This window comes from Heterocephalus glaber, unplaced genomic scaffold (assembly GCF_053883595.1).
Source record: "Heterocephalus glaber isolate CG9 unplaced genomic scaffold, H.glaber_assembly_v1.0 deba00000347, whole genome shotgun sequence".
Classification (NCBI taxonomy): domain Eukaryota; kingdom Metazoa; phylum Chordata; class Mammalia; order Rodentia; family Bathyergidae; genus Heterocephalus; species Heterocephalus glaber.
The window spans coordinates 62,075,394-62,100,126 of NW_028258143.1; the positions used below are offsets into that span (position 1 = coordinate 62,075,394).

The 24,733-nt window shown below is 35.0% G+C and overlaps 1 protein-coding gene across 6 annotated transcripts in view; it reads right to left on the reverse strand.

Annotated features, from left to right (window-relative positions):
• The window catches only part of Nckap1 (NCK associated protein 1), a 94,118-nt gene that overhangs the window by 14,507 nt on the left and 54,878 nt on the right, over positions 1–24,733 (reverse strand). For all 6 annotated transcript variants that reach the window (XM_004868179.3, XM_004868178.3, XM_013066831.3 and 3 more), the window contains 10 exons: positions 22,340–22,472; positions 19,970–20,089; positions 17,162–17,301; positions 16,186–16,317; positions 13,847–14,065; positions 13,514–13,644; positions 12,965–13,062; positions 8,447–8,540; positions 3,285–3,367; positions 2,786–2,866 (listed from right to left, as the gene is read on the reverse strand). In XM_004868179.3, coding sequence (XP_004868236.1) covers positions 2,786–2,866; positions 3,285–3,367; positions 8,447–8,540; positions 12,965–13,062; positions 13,514–13,644; positions 13,847–14,065; positions 16,186–16,317; positions 17,162–17,301; positions 19,970–20,089; positions 22,340–22,472 — 1,231 coding nt within the window. The remainder of the gene's footprint in view (positions 1–2,785; positions 2,867–3,284; positions 3,368–8,446; positions 8,541–12,964; positions 13,063–13,513; positions 13,645–13,846; positions 14,066–16,185; positions 16,318–17,161; positions 17,302–19,969; positions 20,090–22,339; positions 22,473–24,733) is intronic.

Consider the following 24,733-nt stretch of genomic DNA (forward strand, 5'->3'; position numbering starts at 1 on the left):
CTTCAAGAAGTGAAAATAATCTAATGTTCATCAAGTGATGAACAAACATATGTATACATATATATGCAGATATATATACACACACACATATATATACACACACATATACATATATACACACACATATACACATATATACTTATACACACACACACATTATATATATGGGAATATAATATCCAACAAATTTTTAAAAACCATGGTATTAATACATGCTATCAAAAGAATGAACCTTAAAAATATTGAGAAGCCAGTGTTAAGAAAAAAAATGGAAACAAAGTCTTTGCAAATAGGGAAGGGTGGAGGGGGTGAAGGGAGGGCAGGGGAATGGGAAAAAAATAAGAACTAAGAGACATTATGTAAAGGTACAAGATCCCAATGATGAACGTAACTGTATTGTATACCTAAAATGTACCAATAAACTTAATGAAAAAAAAAAGAAAAGCCAGTGTTAAAAGACCAAACATTGTCTTATCTATATAAACTGTTCAAAACCAAAAAATGTATAGAGACAAAGATTAGTGGTTGCCTAGGGCTGGGGATTGGGAAGAAGTGGGGAATAATTGTTAATGGATACTGGAAGGTTTTTAAGGATAATAAAAATGTTCTAAAACTAAATGCAGGTTAAGCAAGTATTAGGTACTGTATTTGAACCAATAAATGTGAATCCTGCACACACACACACAAAAAAAGTTCTAAAACTGACCAAGGTTTTTTGTTCAGTGGCACTGTGCCTGCCTGGAAATTCCAAGTTCCTGAGTTTGATTCCTGGTACCAAAAAACAAAAAAAAAACCAAAACAACAAGCCAAAAAAACCTGACCATGGTGATGGTTTCAAACTGCTGTGAGTATACAAAAAAGAAATCATTGAATCACTTATTTTAAGGGAGTAAGTTTCATGACAGGTGAATTATATAACCCAGTGAAGGTGTTCAAATTCATGTTTGGATTTTAAAATGGTAAATTCTATTGAAAATTTGCTAGAAACTAAATATAATCATCAAGGGATAAGAGAATTGGATGGTTAATTCCATACTGTCAGAAAATTAATTAGTACTCTCATAATCTGCATACTAGTGTCCTCTCAAGGACTGATTAATTTTTTTTGTAGTTTTTTTTCCAGAACCGGAAATCAAACTCGGGACCTTGTGCTAGCCAGGCAGGTGCAGTGCCATTGAGCTAAATCCCCAGCCCAAGGGCTGATTAATTTTAAAAGTTCCTTAATATTATATTTTCTGTAGTTTCCACTTAGGATATTTTGAGCTGTACATACACAGTTTCCAATAATAAAATCAAAGGTCAATCATGGATCTCAAACCTTTATTTCTGTAAAGCACTATAGGGAACACAAAAATTAAAAGAAATAATGTCATGGTCTTTAATATGTTTACAGTCTAGTATTAATGAAAATGGAAAAACACAACTGTAATCCAAGGCAAAATATATTAACTCTATAGTAGATTACACATAAAGTTCTCTGACAACACTAAGAAAAAAATTCTTTATCACTGGAGAATCTAGGGATGGTTCTTAGAAAAATGCCAATCCTAGCACTCTGGAAGGCTAAGGAGGGTGGCAAACTTGAGACCAGCCTGGGAGACTTAGCAAGACCCTGTGTCACAATAAAAATATAAAAAGGGCTGAGGATGTAGCTTAGTGTGATTCGAATCACAATGCAGCATCAGAAAAGAACAATTAGATCTGGCTATAAAAGACTACCAAGATTTCAAAAGGCCAAAATATAAAAGAGTAGTGTTTTCAAGTAGAGAAAATGAAGATGATAAAATAGATGTATGTGAGAATGCACACAGACCTGGTTAGGTCACAGCATACATATGAAGAGAAAGGCAGAACAGGAACAGGAAGAGAGAGGGAGAAGGAAGGAACAAGTGGTGAAATCCTCAAAAAGTTTCAATGGCCCCAGTTTGAGAGGTGTCACACAAAAGAGTGTGAACATTAATTATCTTAGCCAGAGCTTTTCAAAATATGCAAAACAAAACAATCCCTCTAAGAAACTCATATCTAGAATACACAGGTATGAGTTCCAGCATATGTCACATACCAGAGGCACAACCATTGGTAAATAGTTGCTAGCATTAGGTCAGTGGTTGGACTTCATGGCTCAAAAAATTTTCAAACAAAATTTGTGGACTCACATATGGCTGTCAACTTTCTTATATTTATTAATTTGAAATAAGACACTAAAAAACTTTTAATTATTTAATTTGATTTTTTGCTAATACTTGTGTGTAGTACATAATGTTTACATTCTTGTATTTTTTTCTTTTTTTTGGTACTGGGGATCCAACTCGGGTCCTTGTGCTTGCGAAGCAGGAGGTGAAACCACTGAGCTAAATCCCCAGGCCCCCGTTTACATTCTTGTGTGGAGTTGGTACATAAAGTTTCTTAGCTGCCCTATAATTAACATCCTTTTATGAGACTTTTAATATCTATTTAAAAAAATTGATTTAAAACAACTCTCACCTTCACTGGCTCATCAGGCTCATTCTGTTTTATAAGTATATATAAATAAGTATCAGTTTAAGGGAAAAAAGTCAATTTTTAACCAATTTTACACTGCTGTGGGTGATCAAAGAAGAGTGATTTTCAAAACACCTTCAGTAGTATTTTGGCAATAAGCTCTCAAAGATGTAATTCCAAAGGCAAGCACACTCATTGCAAAGTAAAAACTTTACAGTTTAGGATTTATTACATTTTATTTCATACGCAATTTAAGTATTTTAGCTTAGAAACTATAAAATATAAAAAGATGTTACATTATTACCTTCATATCAGTTTCTCTTGGAATGTGGTCCTTAAAATCTTCAATTGAACTTACAAGAAAAGGAATGTGGTAGGACAAGACCTAAGCAGAGAACACATAATACAGAATTAGTTCTAAATGGCAACCTCTAAATTTATGAAATATTACATATGATTAATTCTTGTTTTTATTATAATTATTCATCTATTTTCATGTTATTTTTCTAAAATATAAAATACATGGAAATTAAATGCATTCAAGTTAAACCATGTACAGTCAAAATAGAAAATGTTTTAATGAATAGAAAAGTTTAAAAATACAATCACCAAGTAAATTTTACCATCCAAATTTTAACATCAAAAGATGAATTTAAAAACTCTCCCCATATATTTTATTTTTCTATAGCTATAAAAACTGGAATTTCAATTATATCTATGCCAACTGTGAATTTAAAAAATAATTTCTAGGAAATTAAAAAGGACCATTTGGATATAGGGTATGTACTCATAATGGTTCTTACATCTCTAAGTGCTTCTTGTGCCAATGATCGGAAGGATAAAATCACACCAATTATTGTCATCCTCTTCAACACACTGTCAACAGCTAAATTTGAAGAATGGGGAGAAAAGAGGAAAAGAGAAGTGAACTTGATTATTTCTTAATCTTAGACAAAATGTAAAGTCATAAAATTTCCTCTACAAAGGTATTATTAATACAATTTGGTTAAAACAAATACTACAGGGGAGAGAGGCGGGGCTGGAAGTGGGTGGTGAGAGGAAAATGCTGCCTCTCCTGCTGTCTCCAAGGAAGAGACAATGGGATAGGGAGGAAGCCGGAGGATCGAGTGGTAAAGGGTACTTACTACACCCCAGATCAGTTGAAACCAACCCACTCATATCCCATTTCAGGCCAAACGACTGCTCCTGTATCATAGTCAACTATATCTGTGGTGCAAAAATGGCCAGATTTAAGTCCTGCACCTAAGGGGAAATGCTAACATCTCTTTCCTTCCATCCCCAAACTGCCATGTGTTCTCTCAAAAGGGAAATTTATAGTTTGTTTTGTTTTTTTCAGACAGGGTCTTGCTATGTAGTTCAGGCTGGCCTTGACTTCACTATGTAGAGCCCAGGATTCAAATTTGAAGCAATCCTCCTGCCTCAGCCTCCCAAGTGCTGGGATTACAGGTGTATGCCACCATAGCTGGATTCAAAATGGAAATTCTGAACTTCAAAAGCACTTGAGACTGATTTAAATAAGACAACAATGCTCATTTATACGCAATATTTTTCAGGAAGATGTTCATGAGGATATATATATTATACGCAGTTTTATTGCTATTCAATACCACAGCTACAGAAATATTCAAGTCTCTGAATGACTACGTATCAGAAGGCTGCACTGGTCATTTGGGGTTGGTACATGTATAGACAGAGTGGCTGCCCAGACTGGATGGCTTTCTGGTTGCACTACTCCAGTCAAAGAGGTCACTTCTGAATGTGAGTTGACCCACTGTGTCATCCATAAGAGAAATGCTGGCTAGCCAAAAAATGTCACCTGAACTTAACAATGTTTTTGCAGGATGTGATAAACATTATCAACCACACTAACATACATGGCTTTAACTCACATCTGTTCTTTGGCTGAGATGAACACAGAATACGCGAACCTTTTCTTACACACAGCAGTGAGATAGCTTTCTAAAGGCAGATCACTGGCCAGGGTTTCTGCCTTATGAGAGCTGTTCCAGAGACTTCTTTACAAATGCAGTCACCACTAGCAACACATTTCAGGGACACAGAACGTGTTTACCCTTGTGATATATTCAGTCTTCTCAAGGAACACAATCTGCCATGTTAGGGGTGAACAACGACTGTGTTCAAGTCAGCAGATAAAGTGGCTGCACACAAAGCCAAACTGGAATTATGGGGGCAATGGGTGAATACTGCGATTTCTGACATGTTTCCAACATTAGCAGAGGTTGTGAAAAACATTAAGCCAGGGCCTTCTTTCTCCCAGCTGATGCATGATCACCTATTTCAGCTTTCAGAATAGTCTGACCATTACTTCCCAACTACAAAAGATCCCTCAACTGGGAAGGAATGGATCCATGATTCACTTATGAATAAGCCAGGTGAATCAACTTTGTGCTAGAAAAGAATCAACTGCAAGAGATCACAAATGATGGTAGCCTTTAAAGTATGTTTGAGACAACTTCAAATCTCTATATTTTCTTGGTTGAAGGCAAAGCAGAATATCCTGAAATCATCACAAAGGCACTGAAATACCTGCTTCCATTTCCAACACTGTATCTTTATGAAGCAAGGTTTTTTGCAATGACAGCAGCCAAAACAAGATCACGGAGTAGACTGGACATAAGCAACACACTTCAGGCATCACTGTCTCCCATCAGAAATTAGACGTCTAGATGGGACCCAGAGATGGGACCATCTAGATGCAGTGAACAAGCTCAGGGGCCCCACTCATTCTGCATTACGGTGAGCTGTATAATTATTTCACTATATAATGCAATATAATAATACAAATAAAGTACACAATAAAGGAAATGCACTTGAATTATTCCAAAACTACCCTTACCCTACATGTGGAAAAACTGTCTTCCACAAACTGAATGGTCCGAAAAAGGCTGGGGACCACTGGACTAGAATCAAGAGCTGAAAAACTGATGATCCTAGCCACAAGAAAAAGTGTCAGAAAACAGAAAGCAAGGAATAGGGACACTGAGATGTGCAGGTCACACAGAAAACCTTTAAACTGAAAAATTTCACACTGCCCCACAATTCAGTTACTTTTTTACAAATTATATTTCTTTTCTTTTCAGTACTGGGGATCAAACTCGGGTCCTTGCGCTTGCACAGCAGGCAGCAAAACCACTGAGCTATATCCCTACCCCTATATTTCTCTTCTTAATAGGATGTGTTTATCAATTGTGAAACAAAACTCTTGCAAAAATACACAGATTTTTGGATGTGCGGTAATAAAGCACAAGAAAGGATCAAGGATGAAAGAGAACATTCTGCAAAGAGTTCAGCTGAAAGAGTAGCCTTCTCAACTCCCCTAAATAAGTCTTTCTCAAGTGGATCTTTCCTTTTTCCAAACCACAAAAAAGGGTTTAACAAACTCCCTTTAAGGACAAATTTAATGAACACGGGTCATAAAGATTCAATTATTTATATGTGGTTTTGATAAATCCCAATGTCATAAATCACCACCACTATAAACAAAATTCAAGAAAGTAGAATTTAGATAAAAGATTCTGGCTTTTATTTTGAAAACTTGAAAATTCTCTTTGCAACTTAAAAAAAATTCCTTTTGTCTCATTTCATCAATGGGAGAATTGATAAGATACTAAACATTTCAGTGTAAGTTGCTTCTAATAAGAAAGCTACAAACAAGGGTGGTCAGTTGAATATTAAAAATGAGAGAAACATGAAAAAAGCAAAAAAAAAAGAGCCTAGTAAATATAGATAGTAAAACAATGAACAACAACAACAAATATCAGAGATTTAAAAGAATAATTTCTTACTTATTCATGCTCTTTTTCCCTATATATACTCCCAGCTCAGTCTTGTTTTTCCACTTTGTTTTTAAAAGTATTATACAACCAACCTGACTTCTATTTTTCCTTTTGGTGCATAGCTCTATGGACTTAACGTATGTGGACTGTGTTACCATCACCACCACTATGGTGAACACTTCCATCACCCAGAAAAGCTCCATTACTGTTTTGCCTTTATAGTTCTAGCTACTCCTGATACGTTCTATTTGTGATTTAATTTATTTCCAGCCAGTCAGTAAAATACACAACTCCACAACACTTAAACTCTCTCTGAAAAAAATTCCAAGTGTGAATAAGCCACCGATATCTAGGTAAGCCATAATTTGTCATTCTGGCTTTCAAAGTAACCATATCTGACCACTGTACTGGAACCATAAGTTCCTGCTCATATGTCCAAACTCCACAAGCCAGTTCTATACAGAAAATGACAAGTAAACTTCCAAAGTACTTGTTTCAGCAGTTAGAGTCAGAACATTATTGAGGTAATCCCTCATCCAAGCAGAGACTGCCAACACACTGATGGACATTAACCAAAAGAGCTGATTGAGGGCATAGAGCAAGCAACGCAAACACTTCATGGAATCCTCCCTGGCCATTGTGAGCCTCAGGAGGGAGAAGCCCCATCCTTTCACCACATCCTACAGCCACAGGCAAAGCAGTTGCTATCTGCAGGGCACAGGGGAGAAAAGGAACTTGTGTTTTAATTTAATGGTAATAAGTTTTTATTTTTTAAATCTTTAAAAGACAGACTAGTAAAGTGATTCGCTAAAGCATTTAAAGGAAAATTATCAAATCAGAAGTGTGGCTTTTTCTTCAAATCATTATTATTATTGTTGGTGCTGGGGACTGAACCCAGGGCCCTGAGCATGCCAGGTATGCACTCTACCACTGAGCTGCCAGGGTCAATTTTTATTTGGGAAAATAAACTCTCTGGTTTTCTCCAATACAAATAAAATTTTATTCAGGATTTCACTCACTTTTTAATGTTCGGAAGACTTTTAAAGTAAGCAATTAAATGTAACTTCAAAATAATTTTAAATTAAGAGGCTGGGGATTTAGCTCAGTGGTTCTGGCACCTGCCTTGTAAGCGCAAGGTCCCAAGTTCAATCCCCAGTACAAAAAAAAAAAAAATTTAAATTATAACTTTAAGAGTTTAAGTACAAAAAGCAAAAGAAAATAAAATTAATTCTCAATTGCATCCAAACATCATTAAGCTCAAGTCACTTCAATAAATGGTTAAGATTCTGTTAGTTCACATTATCCCTCCCATAATGAATATCAAGAACACATTTCAAGAAAATTTTAAGTTATAGGGTCAGGTGTCCATGGAACAAAATGCAAGTAATCAATAAAGAGGAACAGATTAGAGATTCACTTAACAACATCAATGAGTGAACCTCAAAGAATACTATGCTAAGTGCAAAGAGGCCAAACACAACTTTAATCTAGTGATAGAAATCACATCAGTGGTTGTCTAGGTTTAGGGGCCTAAGGTAGGAGTCTGGATAGAAGACAGCAGGCAACTTTCTGAAGCAACAGAACTGTTCTGTATCTTGATGACAGCAATGTTTATACAAATGTATATACTTGTCAATATCTATACCATATTTTTCCTTTATATGTGTGCAGTTTATTACATGTAAATTATACCTCAGAAAGCTGATGTGTGGAAAGTTATGGGCTAGAAGTAAATCCTCTTTTAATCTAAATTAATGTAGATTTACTGCATTAAATTGTACGTTTTTTTTGGTACTGGGGATCAAACTCAGGACCTTGTGCTTGAGAGGCAGATGGCAGAACCACTGAGCTAAATCCCCAGCCCACAGATTTACTGCATTAAGTTTACTGGGTTCAAGAACTAATTGATAGCAACAATATTTACTAAATAAGGGACATATATTAAAAGTATGGTCAAAAAACTTCTGAAATAGCCACATACTAGAAAAGATCCTTTGACCACAAAAATGCTTTAGTTCACTTCACTTAAATTAAAGAGTATTTTTCCTAATTTACTGCTTATATTTATGTTATACATTTTTAGGTAAAAGATAAAATATTGTGTGTCAAAATCTTAATGTTGATAAAAAGTAACATGGGTTACCCACATGATAATCTCTTAAAAAGTGCAGCCATCTGGTCTGGTTTGTCAAAGCTGGTCCGCATTTGTGTTAGCACATCAACATTCTCCACCACAAGTTTCTGAAAAAAAAAAAAGAAAGGAAAAAAAATCCTAGTCAGGCACATACCTCTCTTTGTGTTAATAAAAGCATGCTTAAAAATTAAAGTTTGGCAAGTAGGAAACACAATTCATGAAATCCAGATGCTCTACGCTGTGTATTTTTGTTGTTTGAATGAAAGAATCATAAAATTCTTTACACAGTCTTAATATTTTTCTTCAGTTTGTAAATTAAAGAATTTAGAAAAAAATAGTAAGATAAAGGAACATCTTATGCTCAGATACAGAACAGTGTCAATAATAAAAAGGAAACATTAAAGTGGATACAGAAAGCAACAAATTTTTGCTAAAATAAATTGCTAGAGATAAAACTGATCAAAGATAGGCTAGCTGAGTACATCTTCAGATAATGAGCACATTGCTGGAGGTACACAATCTATTGAGGCAGAGTGACTTGGAGTATGGTACTACTTGATGGGAATTATACTAAAACCATGTTTCCTAGCACAAATTATAAAATGTCAACGTAAACTATCTACTTTTTTCTCAGGAAGCACTGAGAAGAGAGAAGAGAAAAGAAAGAAGAGATATAAATGAGGAGGGAAAATGAGTATGACATCCTAATCTGTATTGTACTGTTACCTGTGCCAAATGCTTTCATAATTAAGTTCACCACTACCACTTCCCTATTTTTTCTTGATTCAAATGAATCTGAGTTAATTTCTGGTTTCTAAACATTAAATTCTTTTAAATCAGAATTTTATTTTTGTCTTTCTATAGTGATTCTTAGCCTTTACTACACATGACAATCAATCACATGTGGAGCACTTTCTACATATTATATCTATGCTTCATGCCACCTTGGTGGGAAGATGTAGCTAGAATACCTTTAAAGTGCCAGGGTAGTTTTGTTACAAACAAAAGGTTGATATGTGATTTAAGGGAAACATGAAAAACCTATACAGAAAAGTTATAGAAGCAATGTTTCCTAAAACACTGGCATGAGTTTTGTTTAGATTACTGTGGTATTACTCCAGATAAACTTCTCATTATGCTCCTAATCACAAGGTCAGCTCTAGTCACATTTATCTGCCTATTTCAATTTGTATAGTCTCTGATGACACCGCTGTCTCAACCTAAAACCTGATTTAATACACACTCAATAGGCTGGGGGGAGGCATCAAAATAACATTTATTCAGGACTTACTACATCCCAAATATTATGTTGAGTATCTAAAAACTTCACATGTACTCCCTCAAAGCTTAGTAAATTTAAGTATTTGCCCAAATCAAAGCTTTTAAGTGGTAAGGCTGAAACTCAGGATAACCTGACTTGAAAGTCTGAGTTCCTAATCAACAGGTAATATTGCCTTTTCTTTCTAAATGTCTAAACATGTTAAGCTTTAGTTAAACTGACTCTTGCTACCTCAGCACATTATTATGCTTTGAGAATTACCTTATTCTGTGCATTTGTTGAATTTTCAGTGAATCGGATTACCTCATTCGAATCCTAGTGCTATATTTGAAAGGCAAACTAATTAGCAATGCCATGCATACTTTTCTTAAGAAATGAAAAATGCAAGGCATAAATAACCACCAAAAAGTCCAGAAAGTCATTTTAAAACATTTTGTTTTTTCTGTTCACAAGTCCCAAAATTTTAGTAGTCTAAGTTCAAATTCTCTCAAAAGCTAGTTACTATATATACGGACTCCTTCAATACAAAGTCACCTTAGCACTGATTTACTTCTAAAAGGCTAAGAGGTATTTAGAATGCTGTTGTCTTTTACATCTCTATCTAAACCCTACACATTCTGAAAATATTTTTTTACCCACCTTAAACGGTTTATGACAATAATAAGAAAAATCACTGTATGTACTTCAGTGGTAGAGTTTGCCTACCATATGTGAGGTCCTGGGTTCAATCCTCAGAACCAAAAAACAAAGGATGAAAAAGGAAAGAAAGGAAAAAGAGAGAGAGCACACACTAAGCCTAATAATATTTGTATCACAATCTGTGGACAGCAATACATTCAATCTATAAACTACATAAGTAACTTTGGCTGCAATTTTGAACCTGATCATTCATAGAAAAGCACCACGATATAACAGAACAAAAGTGTTAAGATTAGATCTAAAGTTTACTCCCAAATTCTCATGTGTGAGAAGGTGACTGGGTCAGGGGGTGCTAATGCTGACCTGCTGTTAGGAGATGGGGCCTGGGTGGAGAAGGATCGCTGGAAGGATGACCTGGAATGATGTATTCTTGTCCCCAGCCCCTCCCAATTCTACTTCCTGGCTGCCATGGGATGAGCAGCTGTTCTCCAATCAGGCCCTTCTACCCTGCTATATCTGCCTTGGAGCTGGCTGACCATGGGCTGAAAACGTGAACCAAAATAAACCTCTCTTCAAGTTGTGGGTGTTGGATACTTTGTCCCAGCAATGAGAAAGTGAGCAGGACATTCTACTAAAAAGAAGTGAGTCACTGCTGGTTAAAGAAGCCCTAGAATGCTCTAAGCTGTGTTTGATAGGAGATTCTGCCCAGAGCTCAGAAAACCAAAATGCTTATAGAAATGTAGACAGTAAAGGCCAGGCCCAAGAGGTTTCCATTTGGAACAAGGACTCTACTGGTAGTTGGACTCAAGGACATGTGTCATGCTCTGGCAGAAAATTTGTCTACATTTTGCCCATATCCTAAGATTCTGTAGATCAAGATTAAAGCTGGCAGGGGATTTCAAAACAGCCCAACATTCAGGCTATGGAGAGGTACTTCTGGCAGCTTTCAGTCAGATCTACAGTGACAATGAGGAACAAAAAGCTTGATGTGAAAAATTTTCAGTTTCTTCAAAAAGAAAGTGCCTCCAAACTTTGGGCAAAGGAGAGCACAGTTGCTAAAAAGATTAGCATTAAAAAGAAGTCAGGATCATAGGAAAGATGGCTTGGAGGCATGTCAGGATCAACAAGCTGCCCCACCCTTCACAAGCTCAAGGATGCAAAACTGTAAAGCTTTGAGAAAATAGGCCCTGGGCCCCACTGCTCAAGGGCCACCTAGGGAGCTGATTCCCCAGAATTCATTTCAGAGTGCACTGCCGGCTAGGTACTCAGAGGCCTCTGTAGCCATGATCCAAGGGGGCTTGGCTACTGCTTGAGCTGGCCGACTTTGGGATCATCCATGTTGTTTTATAAGTATGCAAAATTCCAAGATTTATGGGGTCATTGAGGTTTCCACCCAGATTTTGGAATAAGGCTTAGGAGCAGGCAACGTGGCTGAGGACAGTGTGTGAAGCTGTGAAAGTGAAGTCCAAAGTGCACTGGAGACACCAGGAAGTTGGAAATACCAGGGACATGGCATATCTGCTGAGGAAAGCCACAGGCAATGAGCACAACCACTGGAAGAGAAAGGTCTTGAAGAGTATAACTGGCAATCCCATGGGGGCAAGGCTCCCCAAGTCATTTGGATTTCACATGTGGCTACAATATCCCCTGGGTGCTGGACATGGAGCTACAGGATTTAGGGTGTATCCTGGGCTAATGAGCTTCTTTGTTTCCATTCTTTTCTATTTACTTAGCCCTTCCTTTTAGAATTGGAATATTTATTCCGTGACATTTTATGTTGGTAGTGTTTGGCTTTCTTTCTGGTATTTTTAAGGACTTACAGCAAAGAGTTTGCCTTGAGTCTCAGAGGAAACTTTGGACTTGGACTTTTCAGCAGTGTGGGAACTGTTAAAACTGGTGACTCTAAGGAAATGGACTAAATGTATTTTAATAGTAAGATGAACAGGAGACTTTTAGGAGGAGACATGGCAGAATGGTATGATTAGATGTAAAATTTTCTGCCAAATTCTCATGTATGTGAAAAGTAACCAGATCCTGGGGGTGTTAAAGTTGACCACCTGCTGTTAGCAGGTGGGTCTTGGTTGGAGGTGAGCCATTGAGGGCAGGACCTGGAAGGATATATTCTTATCCCATCATCCCCCTTCTCTTTCTAATTTCTGGTTGCCATAGGATAAGCAGCTGTCTTCCACCCAAGCCCTTCCATGATGCTGTTTCTGCCTTTGAGCCAGCTGACCATAGACTGGCATGGTCTTCCTCCTTTTAATAAAGGAAGTTTTCATTAAAACAAACCCTTCCTCCTTCTAAGTTGTGAGTGTTAAGTGTTTTGATTCAGTGACGTGAAAGTGACTAAGAAGGCTTAAAACAACCAAGAAATCTGAATTTCAGCCCCCTTTTGGAAGTCAAATCCCCTCTTTAGGCTCCCTGTTTACTCACTTGTAAAACAGAGATAGCTAAACTAAATGGTACTGAAAGGCTCCGCTAACTCTTTAATTTCATTTGCATGTTAATATTTTCACGTTAGGTTAAAGTAGATTCTAGGCTTTTTGTAAAAATTTATGAAACATTTTTCAGGATCTAATGTTTAAAAAAAAGAACTGATAAAGACAGTATTACCTTAAGTTCAGCAACTTGTGATGAAATGTGCCACATAAGGCTTTCACTTAGGAACTTCATTCCATATGGGCCTAGTAGTTCTGATAATGACCTCATTTCTGAAAGGAAATGTAGTTAATTTCATGGTTTTCAGAGGAAATACAGTAAGAAATGAACATTAACATATTGGAAACCAGGCGTAGCGGCACATGCCTCTAATCTCAGCACTTGGGAGGTTGAGGCAGGAGGATCATCCTGAGCTTGAGGCAAGCCTAGTCTACACAGTGAATTTAAGGCAGGCCTGAATTACATACTGAGACCCTGTCTTAAAAACAAAATATTGGAATATCCCTTTATATAAACAAGTTATTAATATAAAAGCCTGAGAAAAATCTCTGTGATAAAAAAGGTAACACAAATTGCAGAAATAATTCTAAGATACGAGATTATACATAAAATTGAACAAAATTAGTCACAACAGAATTAAAACAACCAAGACTGAAAAGGAAGTTTTCAAGCATAACAATTAAGCTTTTTAAATTCTCTAAACCATGCTACAGTATTATTCACCTGATATGTCAGAATATTCCTCTGCATTGAATGTTAATTCATTTTCTGTGGGTAAGTTCACAAATGCTTTCATTGCAGGGAAATAAGCTATATGGCCATTGCTGACTTGCCTTAACAAAGTTTCCAAATACCTAAAAAGAAAAGTAAATTTATAGCTCAGAGAAACTGTTTAATTCAAAATTTATTGTGGCATAAATCCTGCCTATAATTTGAAGTTGAACAATAACATGAATGAGTACTTATCTATAAAAAATATTTTTCCCTACATAATTCATTAAAAAAAAAAAACAAAAAAACCCCACCTCATTCCAGATTTCAAAATATTTTCCTTACCAATTTGTGTATAGACTTGTAATGGTTGGCTCTCCATGACTGTCCAAATGTTGTGTTTGTTGAAGAAGAACATTATTAAATACTCTTGTAATATCGATCTGAACATAGTTTTCTATTGACTGGAGTACAGTCATATATGCTCTTACACTTGTTAGAAGCTCTGATGGTTTTGCAATTTCCTGTGTGGCTTGATTATACATTGTCATTCCAACAATTGATCTATGGGAAGAAACGAATAATAAGAGATCTGATTTTCCCATTTATGTAAATAATCCATTCAACCTACTGATATCTAATATTAAATAAGTAAAACTAAAGTTTTTTACAAAGCCACAAAATTGTCATTATCACTCCAAGAAGCATTATACAAAAAAGAACACATACCTAAAACCTAAAATGAAATGGGAGTACAAATAATTAAAAACATCCTAAGAACATTAGTAACAAAATTAAGCATTACAGAGGTTTAAAAATTGCTTAACATGATAAGTTGTTTGTAGAAAAGACAATGGGCTATTCACTCCACAGTGTGAATTAATTTGATACTTTTGCCAGACGTATTTTAGATTTCATGTAGATTAACTACAACTCTCATAATATAACCCTATTATATGTTATCACTATCATTTACAAATTAAAAAAAAACTAAGGCTGAGGACACATGCCAAAAGATGTCACTTTGTTTGGAAGTGTTCTGTCTAGGATTCAACAAGTTAGCACGATTTAATACTCCCTGTGAACAAACTGTATGACAGGCAAGGCAACAAATGAATTTTACCGTTCTTTAATCACTCACAATACATTAAAATACAGAAAATGCATAAGGCTAGAAGGAAACACAAATTTGAAAATGCTTCCCTAAATGATCTTTTTCTATAATGACAATCCTATATCACTTAATGCTCTCTTGACCATTAAATCTGTAAAGATTTTAGACTTGCATTTGTAAAGATGAATCCTTAAAAACAACAATAAAATCTCATACAAGCAATAAGCCCAGGGGCCCAGGATGTAGCTCAGTGGCACCGTGCCTGCCTGGCAAGTGCAAGGTCCTGAGTTTGACCCCCGGTATCAGAAAAAAAAAAAGAAAGAAAGAAAGAAGCCCAGAAGAAAGGACTCAAAATGAAAACTGCTATCCTTGTATAAGTCCTAAGATTGCACTCACATGATCAGCAAAATCAATCCCCTAAAACTCACAAGCTATTTATCCTCCATTAAAATCTGTCCTGGGTACACAAGTTGTTTCCCTTACCTTGTCCCTGATCACAAAGTACATGTTAAGTAAAAGGAACATTTATTTTTGCGTAATTACAGACCAGACTGTTCACAAATGGAAAACAAGCAAGCTGTAATCTGTTGGTATAGTATAATAGCTTTATACCATTTCCTAACTACTTACATTACTTAACACAATGTTAAGCATGGGGCAAATACAAATATCATGTGTTAGTGACCAGAGAAACTTTGAAAAACTTTCGACAAAAATTTGTTTTATAAATTGCTTTAAGACTTTCAAGAAAAAAATTGTCAAATTAACACTGTCTTTTTTTTTTTTTTTGGTACTGGGGATTGAACTCAGGTCCTTGCACTTGCACAGCAGGCGGCCAAACCACTGAGCTAAATCCCCGGCCCCAACACTGTCTTTAATAGTTGTGTAACTTCACAAAAAGATTAAAGCAACATTTAAATTGAAGGGTATCTAATTATCATAAACAGGAACATTTGAAGAAGCACGTATGTACCTAACTTTAAAAATTCTAATTAGAACTGAGTCTTCAACACAGTGGAATTCTACTAAATAACAGCATATCTTTGAATTCAGAACAGACGTAAGAATTCACCCAGCTCCAAGATTTTCAAATACTTATATTTGATTGTGACCTATTTATTGCAAGATACATAGCACAACTTGGTAAGTACACACACATAACTGTAAGGTTTGACAAAGTAATTTTCTATATTTATTATACACAATATACTAATTTTCTATTTCTTCTCCCTTCTTTTTTGAAATATTCACTGTAACCCATTACACTAATTTTATGGCCCTGGTGGGCTCAAGTATATTGACTTGCTCCATTCTTCTCATTTTGCTTATAGGGAAAATAAGACTGAGAGAGAGAACTGACTGCTCAGTGTTACTAATAAGTATGGGACAAGAATCTGGGAAATTTAAACAATTCTCAGTTTACTATTCTTTATGTTTCCCAATTCATTACTCTATCCTACAACAGTTTTACTAATACTTTTTTCCTCATAAAAGAAAATGCTATATAGACATCAATAATTAATATATTAAATTCTAAACTGACAAACAAAAACATTATATCCTTGCTTACTTAGTAAAGCGGATTTCCAGATGAGAAGTCAAATATTCTCGAGGAGTAAAGGTATGTTCCCATACCACCATGTTTGGTACATAATTTATAGAGAAACATAACTCAGAAAGTGCAGTGTGCAATTTATCAAGGCTGAAAAAAATTAATAACAGTAAATAAAAATTTGACATTTCACCATAATACAAAATTAACTTTATAAACATACTAAAGCCTTAGAGATATTAAATTTGATTTTTGTCTCTTCAAACTGACAAAGTTCAAAATTTTTACAACTGTAAATAACTGAGAATGTTTCAAAAGGCAGGATCCATTATTCATTTCTACATTCTACTAATAATGACTATAGTTAGTTCATATATAATAGGAAAAACTTATTCTGTATTCAAAGACCATTATTTCCAAGTGTTGGTATAATATGTTATGGGAGAAGTACTGTTTATAAAATGGCAGTGACTTGTCCAACTAACAAAGAAAGTAGAAATTTAAACATAAAACACCTACCCAATTATTGACCACCTAACTCCTCCCCTCCAAACAAACAAGTTAACAAGGAGCCTTCAATTCGACCTAGTCTGGTATTTCTGTTTTGAAATAGTGATACCAGGTATATTCTAATGTGCCACTACATGCCAAAATACAAGTCGGTTACCTGAGTTGAAGTAATTTAAAAATTATAGCTTGCTTATAGTATACCTCAAAAGATTATCAGGTTTTTGGCCTTTATATTCAATATGTCAAGACAAAAATTCAATCTATTGAATACACCACCTGCTAAACTCTGAAAACCTATTTTGACCTCTTTAGATTACAATAAGTACTAATAGATTAATCAATTTCACCAAGATTTTAAAAAATGGCTGGAAAATAAAGAATACACAATTACCACCATTTTGTCAGCACTAACGTCAGAGAAAAAAATGAAAAAGAAAACAATCTCCGTCACAACAAGAAAGTACTGTAAAAGCATGCGGCTCACTTGGTCACAACCAGCCTGTTCTTTCTCATGCTCTCCACGCCCGGCTTTTCTCTCTCAGGCTCCCCTTTTTTACCGGTTTGTTTTTTCGACTTCTTATTCACTGCTTGACTGATGGTTTTGGCACAATGCTTGGGCAGCAACTAAATTTAGATAAGAATAAAATCTTCCATTACACCAATTACTTTGAAGCACAACTATAGCTGAATCCCGACCCACCACGTGATAAATACACTGCCACCCGAAACAGAAACAGAGATAAAGCCAGATGCAGGGCTCAGCGGAAATACTATCAAGGTGTGTTCAAATTACTATTCAAAGGACAGGTTAAAAAAAAAACAAACAAACAAGCAAGAAATGCAACAGATCACTTGCCAGGATTAAGCAGCCCATGAAAACAAAACTATGTAAAGACACTGCTGAGAGCCTGGGGAGAAACACCAGGTTGTGGAGCATAAAGTGCAGTCCAATACCAATGGTTTAGCTTTCAGGGAGCCTTGAATGCAAAGTGAGAGGTTGTACTTTAAACTACAGGCAATCCTAAAGATTGTGACAATTTCTAAAAACAGAGGTAAAGCACGAGGAGAGATTTCCTAAGGCTAACTCTAACAATGATAGAGGAAGACATTTAAACATGGAAAATTACAGCAAGGACAACCAGGTAAGAAGTAAAGAAGAGGTACAAAATAAGGCAAATCCAACAAAAATAGCCAGATTTGAGAGAGAATTCTGAGATAAAATGAACACGATTTGGTAACTTAGATGTGAGATAAAGAAAAGAAGCACAGATGCTACAAAGGTTTCTGCCTAGTGCACTGTGAATACCTCTAGTAAAAAAAAAAAAAAAAAAAAAAAAAAAAGGAACAAGTGCATTCTTCCCCGGGGCTCCTCCCTCCCTCTTTGTCCGCTTCCTGGCTGCCATGGGCTAAGCACCTTTCTCCATGTCCCTTCTGTCATCCTGCTTCTGCCATGAACTGAAACCTGACTAAAGACACCTCTCCTCCTCTAAGGGGTGGGTATTGGGTACTATGTTCCAGCAACAAGAAAATGGCTAGTAAGACAGGAAGAAAAAAAAGTTTGTTTTTTTTTTTTTGAGACATGGTCTCTCCCCAATCCAGGCTGGCCTTGAACTCATGATTCTTTTGCCTCAGCCTCAGGCTCCTGCATGCTAGAATTAGGGATGCATGTGCCATCATGCCTGACATGTAAATAGTGTTAAAGGAACCAAGCCACTAATTTGTTAATACACTGTCTATAGTAGCCTTCCACTACAGTGGCAGAGTTTTGTACTACTTGCAACAAAGCCCATTAAGGTGCACAAAACCTGAAATAAAATACTCTGACTCATTACTAAAAAAGTTTGCTGAAGGCTGAGCATGCTGTACATGCCTATAGTACTATTTCTTGGAATGCTGATACAGGAGGACAGCTTAAGCCCAGGAGTTCAAGGACAGCCTGGGCCATATGACAAGACTCTGTCTCTTAAACAAAACAAATAAGCAAGCAAACAAACAACAGTGTGTTGGCTCTGTGCTAGAAAATGAGCTCTGGATAGAAAATAAAATCACCAGAGAGCTATCTACATATGAAGCAGACGGGAGCATCAAACATACACTGATTTATAAAAAATAAGAGCAGGTAAATGTTAACAGGAAGGAAAATACATATGACCATAACTTGAGCATTTAAATCACCAAAAAAAGGAAGGTAATGCACGAGGAGATACATAAATACAACCTTTTAACTTTTCTCAACAATTACAGTATATATTGGTAGTGGCAGCAGAAGCATTATTACTATGGGACTCTTGTATGTATCTGAAGAAGTAAATCTGTAATTATGAAAAATTATAATTCTTCCATTGTCTGTGTTCTTGAAAACCAGATTCTCTAGGTGAAAGAAAGTTGATATGGCTATAAAATAGAAGAGGATAAAGAACCTTAGAGTCTTGAATTTGAACTGGAACTATCAGTATGAACTCCTAAAGTGATGAGTCTTAATGAGGCCTAGATGAGACCTATGTGTCCAGACATCATGGGTCTCAAAATATTATTTTTCCTAAAAGGAGCCAGGAGAAACAGCTGATTCCACATCTGAGTAAGAATATGTACCAGATGATAAGCTGAGGGAGTAGTCACATGCCTATTGCCAACCTCTTGGAAGGTGGAGGTAGGAAGATCACCTGAAAACCTGAGTTCAAAAGTAGTGTACGCAACATAACAAGAGCCTAAAAAGAAACCTCAAAAGACAAAAAACCAGAACATTTATGTACAAGATGAGGCTGGAACATCCTATGTAAATCAGCAAGAAACGTTACAATGGTTCCCATTTGCCAAGGATGGGGAATCTGAGCTTCAATATCAATATTAAATGTAATGAACTAAATGTATTACTTAAAAAATAAAGGAAAAGCATTTATTTTGCCTTTCTTTTACAAACTACCATTGGAAAGTAGTTACCGAATGAAGGAATCTCTGAAAAATATTAGAATTAATATATACATACTGATAAAATACTTTTCAACCACCAACAAAATAATGGAATCAGTTAATTACCCTATCAAGACTAAAGCAACTAGATATTAGGGTCTGTCTCCTGGTAAAATAACAAACACTACAAGTAGCCTTACCAAAAATTTTACACCTGTAAGAAATTGTACCTAATAGAATTTCAGCAAAAGGATTTAGTGAAAGTTTGAGAATTTAAAAAAGAGCAAAATAATAATTAATAATACATTTTCTCATTTCACATATGAAAATTTCCTATCTGTAGGGAAAATTTCCTATCTGTAGGAAAAATTTATATTATTACCTGGTCACTAAGAGTACACTGTTCTGTGCAAATATCAGTGATGAGATTTCGAGCTTGTTTGGCCATTTCATCCAGGAACATATTACATAAGGAAAGACTGCGATCTCCAATATGGTGCCGCTTTAAAGCAAAATGATGACAATAATTATTAAAGAAGTGTGAACTAAAACATTTTAAGAAAATACAGAAAATTAGGTTAAAGTCCTCTTCTGCAATAAGGAGTGGGGGTAATTATAGATTAATCTCTTGTAACAACCTACTATACTGTATTTGTACACAATATAAAGTACTTAAATGATTATGCAAGAAATGTTATGATAAGGAGGAATCCTCAAAGATCAGTACTTCAACATAAAAACTATGAATATAATTTTCTGGGCCAGGGATTTAGCTCAGTGGTTCCGTTGCCTGCCTCGCAAGTACAAGGTCCCGAATTTGATCCCTGGTACTAAAAAAAAACCAAACCACTATGTATATAATTTTCAAATTTTTTAAAGTCCTAAATCCAGTTACTCAATATTAAATAAACATGTGCAAAAACAAATTTAAACTGTTTTCCAATATTACCTGATTTAAAAATTTACATAAATCTTGACAAGAGAATTCTGTATTTTATAGCACATAAGCAGAAAAAAATAGAGCACAAATATTCAAATAAAAGCATTAGAAATTAAGTCAGTAAAATAAATTCACAAGACAAGGCTAACTGGAATGTTGTATATATAATGCTATAGATTCCTGTACTACACATTTGCAATATTTTACAAGAGCTGAAGTTGTTAAGTTTTCCTTCCCTAATCTTACAGAATTCCATAACAAATGTACAGAATTTCTATGCTGCTGAAATAAATATAAGATAAAATATAAAAATACCGGACATACATAATAGCTGTTCCAAAATCTATCATGATGCTTTATACTTTATTTCAAATGTCCTTTATAACTTTAATAGGAATTTGCAAAGAGATTTGCAGCGACATACAAGTAAATACGACTGGCTTTCCAGAGGACAAAACAAACAACAAAACCTAAGGTTTCTTTATATAATGCAAGTCTATTACTTGCCCTCTGCCTCTGGATGTACTGAACAGACTTTAGGAGCACAACAGCAAAAGTAGAGACCACTTAGAAGACTAGAAGAACAATCCAAGTAAAAGATAAAATCTATTTAGGGTATACAGTTGGACCTCCATATTGACAGGCTACACTTACACAGAGTCAACCAACCACAGATTGAAAATATTAATAAAAATATCCATGAATATGTATAGATTTTCTTCTTTATCATTATTTCTCAAGCAACAGAGATTAACTTTCTATAGCACACTGTTGGGCATTATAAGTAATCAAAATAATTTAAAGCATATGAGAGGATATGCACAGGTTATAGGCAAATACTATATCATTTTTAAAAAGGGACTTATGCATTTGATCTCTGGGGAGGAGCCCTTGAACCAATCCCCTACGGAACTAAGGAATTACTACGTACAAAAAGGTATGCAAGTGCTGTCCTGTCAACCTATAACCTAAGCAACCCTCATGCATACTGCAGAAAGATTCAATCAGGCTAAAGAGACCTCCAATCATTTTACCAACATACTTTTTGTGCTGAGAACATGAAAAACCTATTCTTTTAGTAATTTAAAAACATACATTATTATCAACTGTAACATCATTCAGTTCAATACATCACTGAAACTTACTCATTTAGTCAAATTAAAACTTTGTACCCTTTAATACTGAGTATATTTTTGATGAATTCTAGGAATCAATAACACTACTGATCACGGCCAGGGATTTAGCTCAGTGGTGCTGCTGCCTGCCTTGTAAGTGCAAGGTCCTGAGTTCAATTCCTGGTGCCCCCCCAAAACAAAAACAAAAACAAAAACTACTGATCAGTTTAATTTCTCAGTATTTGTGTATATGTGCATACATGCATATGTCTATCATAAATATCAACAAATCTAAATTTTGCTTAATATATCTATATTAACAAGCCAATAGAATTTTTCTTTGACTGTGCATGCTTAGTAATTTACTATTTAATTTTCAAATCCCCTTATAGTGTAAGATGAAAAATACACAAACTTAATTACTATATATCTTTAGCATTAATATCTGACCTACCATTTACTCTTTAAAAAAAAAAATTAGAAGTACTTTTATTATATGTTCTGATATATGTATATATATTTTATCTCTTACACCTTTATCGCATATCAACTCAAGCATTTTTCTCATTCTCAATAGAAACACACTAGGTAAGAATCAAATTTAGGTAACTGGGACTTTGTAAACATTTAGTTGGCTACAAGTTTAATCTAGCTTGTTGTGCATGCCATATAAGTCAGAGCACTTCACTGAAATTACCTCTTCTGGGCACAGTTCATGGGTGCAACTCATAAAATGAGTGCAAAGTAGTGGAAATGCAATTGAGTATCTTGATTGAGACGGTAACTCCAAACACTGCTGAAACATCTTCTCAAAAGCACGACTATAAAAACTATATTAGAAAACAAATTAAAAGTTAGAATAATTTGTACAGTTACATTGTTTACATTAAAAATAAAAAATTTCTGATGCAGTATCCTATAGTTAATTTACTTCAAGTAGATGAAAATTACCAACTTGTTGTATTTATTTTCATAAGAATATTTTCCCCAAAAAGTAACTTTTACATGAAAATAATTATTTCAAAGTAATACAAATATTGAGCCAGGGGTTTAGCTCAGTGGTTCCACCGCCTGCCTTGTAAGCACAAGGTTCCGAGTTCGATTTCTGGTACACCCCCAAAAAAGTAATAATAATAATAATACAAATATTACTTGTTTGACATTAACAAATATTTACGATAAAAACGTAAGCAGAAGGAAAGCCATGCCTATGGAATATATATGAAAACATGATATTCAAATCTTAATCATTAAATTTCAAAGTTGTCATTATCAATTGTAAGAAATGCCATTTTAAGAATAACTTAGAAAAATCACTTCTTGGCATTTTGGCTAAGATCAAGTGAAGCGAAGTATAACCCAGAAAAACACTGTCAATTCAATCACATGCCATCAATTATAAGTTATATTAAAATTTAAGATGTTAAATCTAAATGTAAAAAATGCTGTTGATAAAATACAGCATTATCTGAGAAAATATGGATAAAAATTAAATATAATTGAAAGTTGCATATTTTCAGTATTATTCAAAGTACTTCTAGTTCTATAAAGGGAAGAGGAATTACTAATTGTTCTATCATTTTTCAATAGGAACATTTCTATGGCTAAAAAAATAATTGTAAGATGTTCTATTTTCTTTCAAGAGCAGGCTATGGGTCACATAGTGATATAAGAATCCAAATAATCTTAAAATCCTTCCAAATTTTGTGATATATATAAATCTTAGCATAAAGCTGGGGATTAGCTCAGTGGTTCCTCCGCCTGCCTCACAAGCACAAGGACCAGAGTTCGATCCCCAGTACCAAAAAAAAAAAAAAAAATCTTAGCATAAGTACTGCTGTGTGTCAAGAGTTCCTTTATGTGGGCCAGGGGATTTAGCTCAGTGGTTCCACCGCCTGCTTTGCAAGCAGGAAGTCCCGAGTTCGATCCCTGGCAGCAAAAAAAAAAAAAAAAAAGAGTTCCTTTATGAAGCAGGCTTTTCTGTCTGGTGTTTTAGATTTCTGCAATACTATTACTAATAAAAGCAATTCTTTTAAAATCATTTTAAAATCACTACGGAGGAACAATTCACTTTTGAATTCTCCCTACTTGTCCAGAGTAGCTTTCTATCATCTCTTTTCCTCCTTCCCAAACTTCAAATAAATTGTTTTCTTTTAAAATCAATCAATCAATCAATCAATCAATCACTGTGGAATGAATTATCTTCCAAAAAAAAGAAAATGGTAAAAAGGATTTTATTCAAGACCTAAAAATTACTATCACTAATTCAAAAAAAAAAAAAGAAAAAAGGGTAAAAAAGAAAAGACTTTATTCAATACCTAGAAACTATTACCACAAATTACTTCAACATTTTAGAAATAAGGAAACAGATTACTCCAATTCACTTCCCTAAAGAGAAAGGAGGAAATATAGCCAAGGAGCCAAAATATGTGAGTTTGAATCCTGTCCCACTGTTTATTAGTCTAATCCCAAAAAAGTTCACTTATTCATTCAAACATTTTTAAGTACATATGTTAAACACTAAGGAAACAAAAACATAAACCTTCCTTCAGAGACATTTTCTGGTTAAAAAACAAAAAAGGAGAGGGAGTAAACTATAGCACTAAGTATAACAAAAAAGAAACTCTGACTGAAACAAAGAGTGAAGAAAAATGCAGGAGGTGACAATTACATCTTCACACTAATATTTAACACCAAACAAGTGAAGTTACTAGATATTTAATTTCCAATATTTACTCTGACCCTACAGACAATGTTTTCTTCTTAGTCTAATCATTCAAAGGAGGGTCCTTAAGGTAATCTGAACTGCTTTTCACATCCTCAAACAAAATCTACAAAACACAATTCACATCAACAAGAGTTACTCTTTTTTTTATTTTTCAGACAGGGTCTTGCAGTGTAATTCTGGCTGGCCTTGACCTGGCAAAGATCCTCCTGCCTCAGCCTTCTGAGTGCTGGAATTAAAGGCATGTACCACCACACCCAGCTGGGAAGAGTTACTCTTACAGAGAATTAAAATTAGACATGAAATCCCAACTTCATAAATTTCTTTTTGTTGGCAAGTTTTTGTAAAAGTCCACTATCCTTTTTA